The following is a 17889-nucleotide window of genomic DNA, read 5'->3' as shown; positions in this document are numbered from 1 at the left end:
CTTGCTACTCTAAAATTAAGACACACCCACTAAAATCAGTGCATGAGCTCCCTACACCAGTAACAATATAACAGAATTAAGGAGCTAGAAGCATCTTTAGCTTAGATGATTCTATGATTTACCTGACACCACAATGCTTCTGAGAGCACAGGCTGAAGGTGCTCTAAGGAACAATGAAAGATCCTAATAACAGGAGATACCCAGGCAGGCCCTTGTTGAAAAGTTCTACTAATTCAATAAGGATGTTTATTGAGGGGTTTAAGAGCCTTCTACGGTTCCACAAAATGGCAGATTTACATTTACTATCCACTTGACCAAACCCATTAAACTTGTAAGAGGCACTCTCTTGCTGAAGATCAGATATCTACCTTCTTAAGTATTAATTTTTTATATAGCTCTGGCAAGGCAAAAGCAAAAAACCTAGTGAAAGCCTGGACAAAGTTTTTTGTTTTTGTTTTAATCTTCCACAGGAAAAAATCCCAACAGAGTAGTCTCTGTATTTCAAGAAGGCTAAAGATAAGTTTACTTTTTAATTTATCCCTTTACCAAATTCTTCCTGAGTACTCACTTTGAGCAAAGTATTTAAGAATATCAAGAAGTATAACAGGGTCCTTGTTCTCACAGAACAGTATGGGTCACCATAAGATAATATGCAGCTAAGCAGAATAATGATACTCCAGTGAGATCAGAGCTGAGCCTTTGTTTAAATGTATGATTACATAGAACTTACTGAAATTATTTTTTGGTGGCACCAAATTTTCTAACACAAAGACCTTAAATCATCTGTTATATTCCCCCTGCCTTTCTAAATCAACCCTAAATCAGCTCAGTATAATGGCATACACTAATGCTATCAAGAAAATAAAAATATTTAATCTATAACTGAAACACGTAACTATATTGGTCACCAACTATGAGACCTTTTGTTTTATCTTACACTTAACTACTTGGTTTCATTCTAAATCATCTGCCAGTGGCCGTCTATCGAAGAACAAAGGGTTAAAGAGATCTATCATGTCTTTTTCTTTTCTTTCTTTCTTTCTTTCTTTCTTTCTTTCTTTCTTTCTTTCCTTCCTTCCTTCCTTCCTTCCTTCCTTTCCTTCCTTCCTTCACTTTTTTCATAATTTTTATTTTGTTATATTAGTCACCATACAGTACACCCCCAGTTGATCTATCATGTTTCTTAAAAGTAACTCACCAAATGGGAGCCAGGTTTGATTATGACTACCTGCCGCTTATGTCTTCTAACCACGTGGCCGCCCTAAACAATTCTAAAGAGACGAACTACCTGATTTTGAAAACTGCTAATAAAGAAAAGTCTACAGTTTTCCTTTGTAAGTAGTCCCAGTGATTAATAATCTTCAGTCAGATAATCCTTTTTGAAGGCCATATTAAACGTCTCATTACAACATAAATCAAATGCCTATATACAAAGGAACAGGCCAATCTACTGGAAAGCCAACCAGTGAAGTTATGATCCATCCATTGACAAAATAATAAGGATTTCGGTCAAGAGAAAAATACAAACTGTTCTGACAGCCTAAAATCACAGCAAGCTGAAACTGAGTAAAAACTGGCAAATCTGGGGGCGCCTGGGTGGCACAGCGGTTAAGCGTCTGCCTTCGGCTCAGGGCGTGATCCCGGCGTTCCGGGATCGAGCCCCACATCAGGCTCCTCCGCTGTGAGCCTGCTTCTTCCTCTCCCACTCCCCCTGCGTGTGTTCCCTCTCTCGCTGGCTGTCTCTATCTCTGTCGAATAAATAAATAAAAAATCTTTAAAAAAAAAAAAACTGGCAAATCTGGGGGAAGAAGTCTAACCAGGGAATAAAAGACAGGCTATGACAAAGGAAGCACGTACAGAAAAGGGATGAGAAGAAAGCCAGCCATCCTTTCTATGCTTCTGGCTCGAGTCACTCATCTATCCACAGATCCAGAGCAGCCCTGCTGAAGTCAGAGGTAGGAAGTTAAGTGATAAAAACTCCCATTGTTTCCATAAAGGAAGCATGATACTGCCAACAGCCACAAAGTCAAACCCATTAGAGCCAAAAGAGTCCTTAAAGGAAAAAGAAAAAACTTGAGCCCAGAGATGAGAAGAGACTTTCTAGAGTACAGAAAAAGCAGAAGGTAGAGGCAGTGAAATATCACATCAGCTAATGTCACTCCTGACCTAGGAAATTTTTAAAAATGTAATGCTTACAAAAGTTAAGTAACTGTCCTCCTCATTTTCACTGAGGAGAACACTGAGCCTTAAAGAAGTTAAATTTTGCTCATGGTCTTCACAGAATTTACCAAACTCACTGGATCTGACACTTATGGAAATGCTCACGCATATGATGTGTTAAATGAGTTCAAATGAGTAGAGGCAATAAGGAAAGGTTTCATACAGCAGGTTAAGTTATGGCCAGGGATCCTAAGGGTTCTGCTGGGAAAATAGAGAAGTATTTCAAGCAAAAGGCACCAGGAAGAAATAAATATCCAGGACAGAGATCTGAAGGACTCTGAGGAGCCATGCATAGTAGAAGAAATATGTGGAAGGGACTAACAATGAACACGATGGTTGTAGAGAGCTTTCAATGTCTGGTGCAGTCTGGCCAGATTCTGTTCATGTCATGACAGTCTCAAAACTGAATCCCTCTTTCTACTGATACTGCCAAGACCCGTAATGAGTTATGTAAATAAACTTACACAGGTTTCATTCCCCACACATAAGCATATTATTCTTGGAAATATGGCAAAGTTATGTTCCTGAGCTAGAAATTTCAAATCTATAGATATAATTCACTTCACATGGTAAAGCAGAAGAAAAAAAGACTTAAATCAGAGACTGCAGAAACTAAATATTTCCTTATAAAGCTTCCCTAAGGCCTCTTTTCCATAAAATTAATAAGAAAAATGACTTAATGACCCTATCACATGCCTGGAAATTTATGTATGTTACCTCTAATCTCACAACAACCTTTCACAGTAGATACCATCCCCATTTTATAGATGAAGAAACTGAGGCTTAGAGAAGGAAAATACTTGCCCAAAGTCACACAGCCTGCAATGGCGGCACTGATATTTAAGTCCAAAGCCACGGTGTGGTTTGTGCAGGTGCGTGCATTTGTGTGTGTCCAGAGGAATTTCCATGAAGCAGCCTTACGGAAGCTACAGTGCCTTGGTTAAAGAAGAAAAAAAAGCCAGTGAAAGCGGCTGGTCCTCTACCATATCACACCTCTCAGGACAAGCAGAGATCAGCAAAACTGCTCTTCACTACCTGAAGAGCTTTCTTGCCCATACATGCCTGCCACTAAGGATCTGGAGGCTACGTTAGCCAAACACAAAGCCCCTACAAACCTGCCAATCTTCCTGAGAGCAATCATCAGGACTGAACAAAGACAGTCAAATGCCTATTTCCATAGTCTCTTTCCTATGATAGTTACACAGAGTTTATCCCAATGTAGTAAACAAGGATGAAAATATAGTTTTATTAGGGAGAGGAGATAGATTTGTCTTGCAAAATCTCATAACTGAAAAAAAAATTGCAAATTGCAAATCTGACAAAGAACTTATCCAGAATATACAAAGAACTCCGACAATTCAATAAGAGGACAAACGAAGCAAGTAAAAAGTGGGAAGGGCAAAAGACTTAAACAGATATCTCAACAAAGAAGACATATGAATAGTTAATAAGCAAATAAAAAGGCAACTCTACATCTTTCAGTATTAGGAAATGCAAATTAAAACCACAATGAGCTACCAACACACACTCTATATAATCAAAAAGGTGGATAAAACCAAACCACTTTGGAAAACAATGGCTTACTACTATACATACACACAAGCTTACCATAAAACCCAGCAATTCCACTCCTAGAAATCTGCCCAAGAGAAATTAAAACATACGTCCATAAAACGACTTCTATGCAAATGTTCATAATGGCATTATTCGTAATCACCAAACTGAAAACAATACAAATTATCTCTCAGTTGGTAAATGGATTTATGAAATGGGGTACATCCATACAAAAGAATACTATTCAGCAACAAAGAGTAATGACACAGTGATACATACTACAACATGGATGAACCTCAGAATCATTATGCTAAATGACAGAAGTCACACATGGAAGACTACATACATATCATATGATCCCATTTACATGAATGTCCAGAAAAGAGAGTCAGGAAACAGATCAGCAGTTTCTGTTTGGGGTAAGAGTAGGAACTACAAAAAAATTGAAGAAAATCTGGGGGGGGGAGGGGCAGGGGTTTTATGGAATTATTCTAAAACCAAACTGTGGTGATGGATCTTATAAATTTTATAGGATCACTGAATAAGTATACTTACATTGAATGACTTTTATGGTATGGAAATTATATCTCAACAGTGCTTTTTAAGTGATTATTTATTTATTATTTTCTCTATATATGCATGTATATATTTAATAATGCCTGGGGAAATGAAAATGTATAAAAGAAAGTGAATATAATCATTTTATGATTCAGCTACATTTAGTCATAATAATGTAATTATTATATAACCATAAATTAGGAATAAACGCTTATTTCTTTAAATGGCTTTATTAGAAAGAAGGAGACAGTGTCTAGAAAACTGTTAATATCTCATCTCCAACACTAGGAAGCCAAAATATAGCGTCTAAAATCAGTAAATCAAGAAATAGCAGAATAGGTATGTTATTTAGACACATGGCAGACAGCAGCAGATGAAACAAAATGGTCTTTTCCAGAAGGAAAAAGCTTATGAACTATTTGTAGAATGAAATGATCTAAAATGCAAGAGTAAGTCTGAAGCTAATTACACGGTTTGAGCAAAATGCTCGAACACCAGATGCCACAGCATTTACCAGCCCTTCATCCACTAGAGGGTGTAAGGCAACGTAACAGAGAACCTGACCACGGACGGGTGACCTGGTGTCAGAGATTGGGGAGAAGCAACCATTTTATAATATACCTTGCATGAAGGCTGAGAGTGGGGTTCTGTACAACCTAGCAGAAAGAAAAAAAGGAATTTTGTATGTAATTTAAAGCAAAGCAGAAGTATTTTTAATTAAAAGGGGGGCCAGTAAGAAAATTATTATAGATTGTGAGATATAGAAGGGGTATGAAACAATTTACTTCTGAATCAGTCATTTTAATACAGTTTCCAGCTTGGAGTGGGGGGAGGGTGGTTGTGGTGAAATTTCTCATTTGACAAATAATTCCTAGCTGGAAGTGATATTAAACACAGCAAATAATAAACTCATTGCCTAGACAGTACTAAGGCTGGTGTTTTTCTTGTTTTCTTGGGTTTTTTGGTCCTCCTAAAATTCAATTATTCACAGCAGCCAGAATGTTGTTTTTAAAAATGTAAAACTGGGGCCCCTGGGTGGCACAGCGGTTAAGCGTCTGCCTTCAGCTCAGGGCGTGATCCTGGCGTTCTGGGATCGAGCCCCGCATCAGGCTCCTCTGCTGGGAGCCTGCTTCTTCCTCTCCCACTCCCCCTGCTTGTGTTTCCTCTCTCACTGGCTGTCTCTCTCTCTCTGTCAAATAAATAAATAAAAAATCTTTTAAAAAAATGTAAAATAAATCACATCACTTCCCTGCCTCAAACCTTTCGAAGTCTTTCACATTAAACAAGATAATTTTCATTTCTTCTTTCAACAAATACTTACTGATCTCCAAGCTCTGCTCTAAGCAAAGCCACAGCTCGCACAGCGTGTTTCAGTGGGAGAGAGGCACAGTAATGTACACGCACTGGACAATTTCAGATGAGGATGACAGATCTGAAGAAAGTGCAACTGAACAGTCAGGTTATGAATGTGGATTATCTTCAGACTGGTGGCTTCTCGGTGGAGTAAATTGTGTACCTGTGACCTGATTGAGAAGGTGAGCATCTCGGTGAAGAGCAGTGCACAGCTGAAGGCAGAAGGGACAGTGATTCCACACGGAAGCTGGGGTCAAGCTTGTTCAAGAACGGCCATGGGCAAATGCCACGTGTAAGTAAGAGAGCTGCAGGAAACGTAGGAGCTACGGAGGTAGGCAGCAGGCTCGTGCACGAGCCTCCCTGTAGCCATGCGGTGGGCTACTACTTAACCAATAAACCAACTGACACCTGCTACGACACGGATGAACCTTGAAAATATTATGCTCAGTGAAAAGAAACCAGTCACAAAAGACCAGATATTGTGTGATTCCATTTACATGAAACGTCCAGAATTGGCAAATCCACAGAGACAGAAAGCACATGAGTGGCTGCAGAGGGATGTGGAATAGGGAAGCGACTGCTAAAGCACATGGAGTTCTTTAAGGCTGCATTTTTAAGGACAACAATTATTAGAATTTTGTTCTTCAAAACTACAGACTGCCATCTACTAGTAGGTCCAGAAAATCAATTTTGCTCAATCAATTGTTGAACAGAAAGGAATGGAAAATATACAGTACTTACAACACAGTAAGGTTAGTACTATTTGGAAGACTAATTCTAAGTTACACTCCTGTGTGTGTGTGTGTGTGTGTGTGTGTGTGCATGCGTGCACCGGGTCATGATGTTAAAGGTATCGCTTACTAGGGGTTGTTGTCTTTATGAAGCTTGAAAGCACTGAGCTAGAACTTGACCACTCTCTTACTATATCCGCCAGCCGAACTCTCCCCACGGGAGGAAAAGCAGCTATCATTTCTCTGGCACCAAACCAAATGAGTAGGACAGAAAATGCATTTGCTATTGTCCATGGCTCCCAATCAAAATAACTAAAAGCCCTGAAAGTTAATTTATAAAAACTTTGACTAAAATAAAGCCCATTCCAGGGATAAAAGGAAGAACTGGTTAGAAAAAGGAAAAGTTTTTTCAATTCTTAAGAAAGAAAATACTTTTGAAAAATAAATCCCTTAGGTCATTTTTATTTTTGTTTTTTTATTTTTTAAGTAGGCTCCACGCCCAGCATGGAGCTGAACGCAGGGCCTGAACTCATGACCCTGAGATCAAGACCTGAGCTGCAATCAAGAGCCAGAGGCTTAACTGACTGAGCCACCCAGGCGCCCCTCTTAGGTCATTTTTAATCTATCCTCTCAATTAAAAGTACGGCTGCCACTCCCAATTAAAATCTCTAACAGTCAAAGTCACATCTGCCAACGTGAACATCTCCTTTGACATTCTCACTGTTGCCGTGTTTCACCTGAACATGTTGATACAGTGGCTTTTCAACAGAATTTTAGGAAGAGGAAAAAAACTTTAAGGAACTACTGACCAGCATTTTAAAAATAAGATGAAGAGCCTAACACCATGTCACTAATTTTTTCTTTATATTTAAAATACAAAAAGATAAACTGTGGACCATAAGCTATTTTAACAAACAAGACAGGAAGAAAACTTGACACACAGAAGTTACTCAAGGGACCTCCAGGTCATATGAAGCCGTTTCATGCTGCTACATTCCCCCAAGGATTCCATAATATCTTGTCACACTAGCAAGAGAACATCCCCATTCCTGGAAGAGAGAACACTGACAGAAGAACACAAAAGGGAAATACAAGACACTGGAGGCTGAAAATCCAGGGTTCAAGCCCATTTCTGCCACCTCCCCTCTATGTGACATTGGAAATTCATTTAAAAATCTTCGCGTTGGTTTTCTTTTTTGTCTTTTTTTAAGATTTATTTATTTTTTGAGAGAGAGAGTATGTGTGCACAAGCAGAGGGAGGGGCAGAGGGAAAGGGACAGAGTTCCCAAGCAGACACCCCACCGAGTGGGGAGCCAGATGCAGGTCTCAATTCCAGGACTCTGAGATCATGACCTGAGCTGAAATCAGGAGTCTGACTCTCAACAGACGGAATCACCCAGGCACCCCTCTGCGTTGGTTTTCTTATCTATAGAGATATTAAAGCCCCACCTACCTAGCAGAGCTATTGTGAAGATCAAAACTCAGTAAACACGGAAGCACACTGTATCGTACTTTATAAACGTTAGTCTTTTTAACACGCTATTACTCTCAGTTCTACACCTGACTCAACATCTGAACCCAACCAAGAGTCTGTATTATTTCTCAGCTCAAATGTGAACAGCAATGTTTCATTCCCGCACAGGTTAAATGTTAGGCAACGTACTGTGCCATAATCCCAATTCCTGATCATATCAGTTAAGGGGACCTTCACTACAGTTCTATAATTATGGCTAAGATGACCACACAGCCCACTCATCTCTGTTTGCCTGGGACTGTTTCAACATGAGCATTGCTTTTCACTCGCAAAAGTGCCCCAACTAGAATGATGAATTCTATGGCCACCCTCATACAGCAGACATAAAGTTATGGCACCGAGAGGAGGCAAGGGGCTGGCCTTAGGACTCCCACTGTATTCTCCAGAATCCCCCTGAAAGCCATCCTAAATAAATAAACAGTGTTAGCAAAAACAGTAAGCTTGCTATGCAGAACTAAGCCCCCTTCTAATCAGACTGATACTCCTAAAACCCTCCTACCTAAAAACTCTAGAGCTAATAGCCACAAATATTCACTCATTTAAAAATATTACAAACCCACAAAATACTCTGCGTTAATCAACACTGAAACAAGCACCTGCACATATACATCAACCACAGAGAAACAATCAGCTGGGAATCTAAGCTGCTCTACTGTATCATCAACCTAACCTCTTACACAGCCTTAGGTGAGACACTCAGCCTTCCAGCTGCTTTTCACTTCTGTAAATCTGGAGATGTTGGTCTCCTTCGCTTCCACAGAGAAAGCCCATTAGCAAGCACGGTGAAGTGCCTGGAGTGCTTTAGAATGCAATGGCTTGTCATCTCATAAAGCTTGCTAACTGACTGGGAAAGAAGGCTGGGTGACTGCACATAAAAAAGCAAAACCTCTACAAGGTGGCAGGTGTGTTTTTTTCCCTCCTTTGCTCCGCATGTTTCTAATTCAAATGTGCTGGTGGGAGCTTACATAACAGCATGAAAAAGGTCACCCGACAGTGACACACTGGTCTACTTGGTGCTAAGGAACCCACGGGTGATAATCCTTAACCAGGGGCCATGGCTTCCTAGATCTGTGGTTGAGCTTCACGAGGCCTCTGAAGCCGCCAAACGGTAAATGAAGGATGGGAGTGAGAAGGCACACACACATGCTCACGCACACGCGCGTGCACACACACACACGACCACACTTTTCCTTGTGTGAGGGAACAATCCCCAGGACAGAGGAAAGGGCCCTCAACAAAGAGAAGACAAATTTCAGTTCTTATGCAGCTACTAACTAGTATGGTTACCTTGGATAAGTCATTTTATCTCTGTGTGCCTCAGTTTTCTGCTCTCTCCAAAGGAAGTGTTTATCTACTTCAAAAGGTGACTGTGAGGATGAGGTGGGAAAGCACGATGACAGTGCTCTAGGAGGATCAGGATTTTAACTTTGTCTCTTTTAAAATCATGAGGAGATGCTGATAAAAATCCTGTCTGGGGACAGTTCCTATCTGTTTAGAAAGGAACAGCAAAAGAATAGAAGGGCAAATAAAGACACACAATTAAAATTCACCTTCACCTCACCCCCCTGGCTCCTGGATTTGCTGAGCCAAACCACTCTGGGGAGATGTAAAGATCACAAGTTCAGTTTCTGCCCAGCTCAGGCTGCTCGGTGACCAGTGTTTTGCACACTGATAAATGCCTCCCAAACCTCAGTGCACAAAGTGAGAGTTCACAAGGTCAGGCGCATTAATTAGCAGTACTCATTTGGATTCTGTATTCATCAAATACAACAAGCAGCTATTCAATATTTGCCTGTTTGCACTGCTCTAAGATCTCTAATTCAAAGATCCAGCCAGAGAACAAAATAAAGCCCAAGAAAATAAACTAATACAAACCTGTCACCATCAGAATGTGCCTCAAAGTAAATTAGCAGCTTTAAACTACGGCAAAAGGGTCTGCATAGACCTACAGCAGAGAGAGTATGAGTAATGAAGGTGCACGTTACAGAAGTGGGTCCCTACTGCAAGAGAAAGGAAAAATAAAGCAGTTCCAAGCAACTGTGCTTTAACAAATTCCTCCTGATTCCTTTTGCTTAGTTTCTTATTGAGCTGCAATCCCCACAGGAAACACAGAGCATTATACAGTACCTCTCAGATCCTTTGAAACTCAGTACGTCTATTCCCATACTTCACTTCAATTAGTTTACCTTCCTATACCTAAAATAAGCCTATATTCAACATAAGAAACATTTTATAAGTAAATAAACATATGCACTGGTATGCAAGACTGGATAGAGAATGACCATGATCCTTTATGTTTTAAGGGTCCTAGGTGAAAAGTCCAGGATGAAACAGAAAATGTCACTCCTTTTAAAGTAGTCCATAGGACTATAGTTCTTGACCCTGGCTGCAAAACAGCATCGCCTGTAGGGATTTCCAAATATGTGAATGACTAAACCCAATTTTAGACATACTCAATCAGAACGTCTGGGGGCTGAATCTCTAGGCACTAGTACTTTTCCTGATATATGGCCACGGTATAGAACTACTATCAAAGGGCATAAATTTCACAGCTTACAAAAGCCCTAGAGCAGAGCCAAACCAGAAAGAAAAGATCCTCTATATTTTCTTTAGATTTGAAGTAAATGACTATATTTTTCAAAAAAAACTTCCATAAGGACAAACTTCAATTGCAATGGTGACGATCCCACTGGGAGATGAACACAGAGATCAATACCACTCTCCCTCCCCCTTTTTCTCCATACCCTACCTGGGGCCCGTCTGATGCCAACCCAGCACCAAAAGTGCAAGACCTGGGCAAGTACTCAAACCGATGACCACTGATGATGGGGCCATCCTATAGTTAAGATCAGCTTCAGGGGCTCTGATGAGATTCAACTAACTATGTCACAACACTTTGGTTTAGCACTCTGATGACACATGTCCTGTGGACAAACCTAATGGCGAGGGCTTTTTTAGACAACCCTATAGGGAAGTAGGACAGGCATTCAAAGATAGTGCTAGGAGCTATCCTTTCAAATCTCCTGAAAAATATCAGCGTACCCAAACAGCAAGGAGGCAAATTTCAGAGGGTAGGTATCGTAAGCCACGTTGTTCCTCTGGGGCAGCTTCACCTGATCCTCTAAACTAATGTGGCCTCAACCTCATCTGCTCAAGGTTTCAAACAGTGGAAGGACAGGGAAGGCATTTTATACACGCACATAAAGCATCCAGAGGAAGTCTCATAGGAAGCAGTACTGCTCTACCCATAGTAGGGCCTGGGCTTTTTTCCAATCATCCTCCCTATCTAACAAAGAAAAGCAGCAGAAACTTCCCTCTCTCAAGCAAGCCGTCCCTGATTAAAACCATAAGGCTGAATTCCCCCAGGAAGGAGAATGGAATTTTCTTGTTGCAGATTATTGCAAGGACTCAAAAAATTCTGTGCAGGCAGGGGCTAAGTGGCAGAGAATTAAGAGACAAGCCCAGCACTTAGAATTATGAGTCATCAAGAAAACCAGGTTAAAAAATTATTATCAGCCTGGAGAAGAAAAAACAAAAGCAATTACGGCTGTGCCTGAGTGATTTTTTTTTTTCCCTGTAATATCCACAATTTCAGTAACATGATTACAGTTCTTTTAGGATTAAAAAATATATTTTATTTGTATCTCTAAATGTAAATTCATTGCTGAAACTAACTCTCCAAAATTATTTCAGGAAATGCTCTCTACCACAGCATCCTTAGAACGAACACACACACACTCACACACACACACACCATCTTAATTATAACAGCAAATACCAACCTGGCTGTCCCGTGCTGGGAATCCATGATAACCTGGGGTCAGAGGCTCGTTCTAAGAGAAAGAAAAGAAAATCAAACTATAAGACAAAGAAAATGTTAAGAATCACCAAAATCATCCAAATTGATCAAATATAAATTCCTGCAACAGTTCCTAAGATGTTCCATTGCTATACTCCACTCTAACTATATACCTCTCTCAGTTCAGCCTCGACAATGGCAAACACCACACCAAACGAATAGTATTTGCTTCAAAACACTACTCATAAATACTATTTTCCTCCTTATACAGCTAAATCTGTTTCCTTCCCAGTATATCTCAAACAGGGAGCCACTGTGATTTGGGGCAAATCAACTACCAACTTCACACTACGGGACTTTAGCCTCCCTGGCCCTTAACCACTAAAAGCCAGTAGCAATCCTGAACACTAGGACAACCAAAAACATCCATACATTCCCAGAAGTCTCCTGGCTGCACAATACCACCCGTTCTGAGATCTACCTCTTGGCCTGGAAGTTTTAGCCATTCCCCTCTATCAATATGTGTTCCTTCAGTTCTTTGAACCCTACATGAAATCCCACCACTGCTCAGGACTTCCTCTACCACCTATATCACCCTATGGACCCAAGTGACTCCTAACATGTATATATTAAGTGTATTTAGGCTATTTTACAATTTCCTTTTCATATTATTTATGACTCAATAAATCTTATTTTTGTAAAGGTCTATCATATTGAGTGTCTCATCTTCACATTAACCACTAAATCAAGATCCTTGAGGGCAAGAATGATAGCCAATAAAAGCTATGCAAACCCTAATTGAGTATAAGGTCATAGGATATGAGCACTCATTCATGGCTTGACCCATTCAATCATTCAGTCAACACATATTGAACACCTGACTTTTTTTTTTTTTTTTTTTTAAAGAGAGTGGGGAAGAGGGGCAGAGGGACAGACAGAACCTTAAGCAGGCTCCAGGCTGCCCAATGCAGGACCCGATCTCATGACCCTGAGATCACGACCTGAGCCAAAATCAAGAGTTGGACGCTTAACTGACTGAGTCACCCAGGCTCCCTGAACACCTAGTATTTCTAAAGTACTGTTAGATGATAGTCATCAGTAAGAAAGATGAATAACACAAGGCCATTGCCTTCAAGTGAACTTTTAAATGGGAGGAGATCTGTGTGCACATCAAAGTGTAAATGAGAACATACGGTGCTCTTGTAATTTTTTCAACATGCTCAACATAGCCACCTGGAAAATACTCATTCTCTTCTTCCATCCATTTATACTTTCATTCCAACTAGCAGAATAACAAGGTAAGAATTTGCACTGACTTTCAAATACGGCAAGAGAGCACTTTCCAACCAATGATACATCTGCTTTGATATCCTTATCTTTGAAAATCAAACATCTGACTACATTCAAAAACATGAGAGCCAGAAGCCAACATAAACTCACTGCAGAGACCCCTTGCCTGTTCATCGCGGTTTCCCTGTAACCTAGCACAGTGTCTAACACACAGTGGGCACACAAAACAATGGATAAATAAACGGAGTTCAATAAGCTGAAGTTATTTTGGAATTCATCACTGATTCAATCACAGAAAACCCAAGTTCTCCTTTTTGATTCCTAAGTCTCTATTTTGGATATTTATAAATTAAGTCTTCCCAGAGAAAGCACACCAAAGATAATAGCCTTAAAAAATTATAGGTGCCAAATGATCCTGAGAAAGAAGAGTAAAGCTGAAAGATTCATGCTTCCTGATTTCAAAATTTCCTGCAAAGCTACAGTACTCCAGAGAGTGTAACACTGGCCTAAGGATAGATATATAGACCAAAGGGCTACAACTGAGAGTCCAGAAATAAACCCCTGAAATTATGATCAACTGATTTTTGAAAAGGCTGCCAAGAAAATCAACGGGGGAAAGAACAGCCTTTCAACAAATGGCGCTGAGACAACTGAGTATCAACATATAAAAGAATGAAGCTGGAACGCTATCTTACACCATACAGAAAACTAACTCAAAATAGATCACAGAGCTAAAACCACAGAACTCTTAGAAGAAAACAGAAGCAAATTTTCATGACTTTTGGTTTGGTAATTTCTTCAGGTATGACACCAAAAAAATAAGTGACAAAGGAAACAACAGATAAATCAGACTTCAACAAAATTAAAAACTACTGGGACTCAAAGGATACCATCAGTTCTGGGAATCTAATGTCTGGCATAGTGATTATAGTTAATAATACTGTATTATATACTTGAAAGGTGCTAAGAATGTAAACCTTTTTTTAAATTCATTTTTTATTATGTTAGTCACCATACAGTACATCCCTAGTTTTTGATGTAAAGTTCCATGATTCATTACTTGCGTATAACACCCAGTGCACCATGCAATACGTGCCCTCCTTAATACCCATCACCAGCCTATCCCGTTCCCCCAATCTGTAAATCTTAAACATTCTCACGGTAACAAATAAATGGTAATTATGTGACATGAGGCAGGTGTCAGCTAACACTGTGTTGGTAATCACTTCCCAATATATAAGTGCACCAAATCAAAACCCTGTACATCTTGAACTTACACAATGTTATACGTCAATTATACCTCAGTAAAGTTAGGGGGGACTCCATGAATAAATGAAAAGACAACTCACAGAATGGGAGAAAATAGTGCAAGCCATCTGTCTGATAAAGGGCCTGTATTCAAAATATATATAAGGAACTCTTAAAAAGACGACCTAAATTTTAAAATGAGGAAGGATTTGCATAGGAAGTTCTCCAAAGAAGATATACAAATGGCCAATAAGTACATGAAAAGATGCTCATTAGTTGTCATTAGGGAAATGCAAATCAAAACTGCAATGAGAAAATACTTCACATCCGTTATGAAAAAAAGACAATTTTAGTGAAGATGTAGAGAAATTGGAATTTCATACATTGCCGGTAGGAATATAAAGTGGTAAAGGCACTCTGGAAACAGTCTGGCAGTCCCTCAAAATGTTACAAAAGAGTTACAATATGATCCAGGAATTCCACACTAGGTGTAAGGAAGAAAACTGAAAACACAGATCCACACAAAACCATGTACTGGAATGTGCATAAAAGCTTTATTTCATAATCACCAAAAGTAGGAACAATCCAAACATCCACCAGTTGATGAATGGATAAATGAAGTATGATATAACCATAACTGAATGTTACTAGGTAACACAAAGGAACAAAGTACTGATACAAGATAATATTGAAAACACCATGCTAAGTGAAAAAGAAAAAAAAAGAAAAGAAACCAGCAAACTGTATGATTCCACTTAAATGAAATATTCAGAATGGACAAATCCATAGAGAAAGAAAAGAGATTAGCAGCTCTAGGGGATAAAAGGGCGAAATGGGGAGTAAGTGGTAACATGTACTGGGTTTAGTTTTGGTGATGACAATGTCCTGGAACTAATGATGACAGATGTACAGCTTTATGATTATACTAAAAACTACCAAAACACTAAAAACTATGAATATCACTTTAAAAGGGTGAGATTTGGGGCACCTGGGGTGGCTCAGTCAGGTAAATGTCTGCCTTCGGCTCAGGTCATGATCCCAGGATCCTGAAATCGAGCCCTGCATGGGGCTCCCTGCTCAGTGGAGAGTCTGCTTCTCTCTCTGCCCCTCCCCCTGCTCGTGCTCTCTCAAATAAATAAAATCTTTAAAGATAGAAAAAAAAAATAAAGGGAGAGATTTTTCGTCTGTGAATTCTATGTCAATCAACCTGTTATTTAATAATAGTAATAATAATAATGGGCCATGGTTAGCTGCTTTCACACGAATTTTTACAGGGGAGACATATATAGCTTAGACTATAACAAAAAGAACAGGGCTCCTGATATCCACAAGTAAGTGTCTTGTTTGTTCTGTATTCTGTAATTTACTTTGACACCATTCCCTACAGATTTTAACAACAATGATGATGATAAAGATGGTGATAACTACTAGATACTGAGCAACTAAATAAGGTACAGTCTCAGGCTGGAGGGGAGGAGGAGCAGAAAGCAGCAAAAGAGGAGGAGATAATAAAGCACAGGTACTGAGTGGGGAAAAAAATTTCAACCCAGGTCTATTGGACTCCAAAGCCCAATAAAATTCTTTGCATTTTATCAAGTTCTCTTCTACAATAACCATTCCACACTATTTTTTTTACAGTAACTATTTCATGATTATCTGAGAAAGAAATTATATCATTAAGAAAGTAATGGAAAACACCCAAAAGCAAAATTAACATTCATCACGCCCAGAGAATATCCCACATACAAACTATATTCTTGAGTTCAACAATGCAGAGAACTTTTTATAAGGAAAAAAGCAAACCCACAAGCCAGTATCGTCAGAAACATTAGCAGCAAAGACAACTGTAGCAGGTAGCACAGATAGGTGTCAGAGGAAATGGACTCATTCCTTCACGGGCCTTGGCAAAGTCAAGCTCCTCTCTCTACCCCGTCTCTCAGGTAAGATTACCTGGAATTCACCAGCCCCTAGAAACTCCCTGCCTCTGAAAGTGGCCTACCGTTAACGACAAAGGCTTGCTTTCCTTTTTAATTTTATCATGTATAAATATGTCCCTTCAAAATTCATTAACTTTGCGTGTTTTTTAATTTACAGAAATGGATTTTATCATCAGTATCCTTTAGCAATTTCCTTTTCTTGCTCCAGATTATGAGATTCATCTCCCCTTATGCATCTTTACCATATCTCACTAGCTCTGACTCCTGTTTAGTATTCTCTCTTATGACTATGTCACAATTTATTCACCTGTCTTATTTTCCTCTTAATAGATTTTTAAATTGTTTCCAGTTATGCTTTTTCTTTGCACTCACAAACCATACTGTCTATGAATATTCTTTTGAATTTGAGATAGCATTTTTCACTCATGAGACTGGCAAAAATGAAGACGAAAATCTCACAAGCTGGCAAGAAGAGTAAATAAGCACCTTCCCGTCTAATAGTCGTTGAGAAGTATATTGAGACCGCTGCTTTGGAAAGCAATTTGACAATAGTCATTAAAATGCTAAGTGCACACACCTTCTTGTAATTTCACATCTTTGCTCTCTGTAGCCTCTGGATAACCACTTGCATGTGTGCTCAAAGAAGCATGTGCAAAGATTTTCAATGCAGTGCTGTTTTAAATAGTGAAAAACTGGGAGGAACCTTGGTCTCCCTTAACAATGAGAAACAGTGCTATTATTTTATCTCAACAGCCTGTGTGCAAGTTTTTAAAAAGGTAAAATCTCTACAAAGTATCTCACGTCATATTAAATGATAGAACAGTGTACTTTTTAAAATCAAAATCATAATACAAAAAGAGATTTCTACATGCATATAAAAAAGCAAACACATGCACAGAGTAATAAATGCATAGGGGTTACCTCTAGGGAGAAGATCTGTGGAAGGCCAAGAGGGCATGCTTTATCTGAATAGTTTCAATTTTACAAAATGTAAAATTCACGTTATTATCTGGCGTTATTATAAAGAACCCAAAAAGTCACTATGACCAGTGTTCCATAACGTTTTATAACTTACAAAAATACCTTCGTTTAATCTTATTTAGTCTCACAATGCAGAAAATAGGTTTTAAAACCCTCATTTTACAGATAACAAACCCGAATCTCAGAAAGATTAAGTGATTTGCTCAAAGCCAAATAGCTAATGACAGCGGCTGAACCACTTGGCTCTGAACTCTGTACCCGAGACTTCCGCTGCTTCGTGACAACCAGTGAAGAACACTCCTCTGGCCCTGAGACGATGCTGACCACCTAAGACGTGCAGCTCTGAGTTTTCAATCAGTGTAGAAATAATAACTGCTATTTAAAGCAGAGATGGAATTACAAGGCTCACTAATGGAACAGACGTGTCACACTCCAAGAGAAAAGGCTTTAGCGGCTATGCATGTGCCTCTGTAAGCAAGAGTTCGGTCTAGCAAGACTACAGGAGTTCAAAACTGACTGCCTAGGCACAGAGGCCGCTCAAAAACAAAAGAATATCTAAGAAATAAAATACCAACCACAAGAATCCTTCGTGATTAAAGAGGTCACCAGTTAAACCTATTTAGGAGCTTCTGGTTAGTAGTCCTGTGAAAGAATAACAGAAGGCTCCTTAAGTCATGGTCAAAT

General features: G+C 39.4%; 1 protein-coding gene across 24 annotated transcripts in view; it reads right to left on the bottom strand.

The window, feature by feature from the left end:
• RBFOX2 (RNA binding fox-1 homolog 2) overlaps positions 1-17889 on the bottom strand; it is a 269661-nt gene that overhangs the window by 168671 nt on the left and 83101 nt on the right. For 21 of the 24 annotated variants that reach the window (XM_044384442.3, XM_044384443.3, XM_057316432.1 and 18 more), the window contains exon 2: positions 11733-11783. The exons of 2 other annotated variants lie outside the window; for them this stretch is intronic. In XM_044384442.3, coding sequence (XP_044240377.1) covers positions 11733-11783 — 51 coding nt within the window. Of the gene's footprint in view, positions 1-11732; positions 11784-17889 lie in introns of those variants that run through there. One more of the 24 variants, XM_048218050.2, reaches the window with a different exon arrangement.

This window comes from Ursus arctos, unplaced genomic scaffold (assembly GCF_023065955.2).
Source record: "Ursus arctos isolate Adak ecotype North America unplaced genomic scaffold, UrsArc2.0 scaffold_21, whole genome shotgun sequence".
In the NCBI taxonomy this organism is placed as follows: domain Eukaryota; kingdom Metazoa; phylum Chordata; class Mammalia; order Carnivora; family Ursidae; genus Ursus; species Ursus arctos.
The sequence above is the reverse complement of the archived record's forward strand: the minus strand, read 5'-3'. Positions and strand labels throughout refer to the sequence as shown.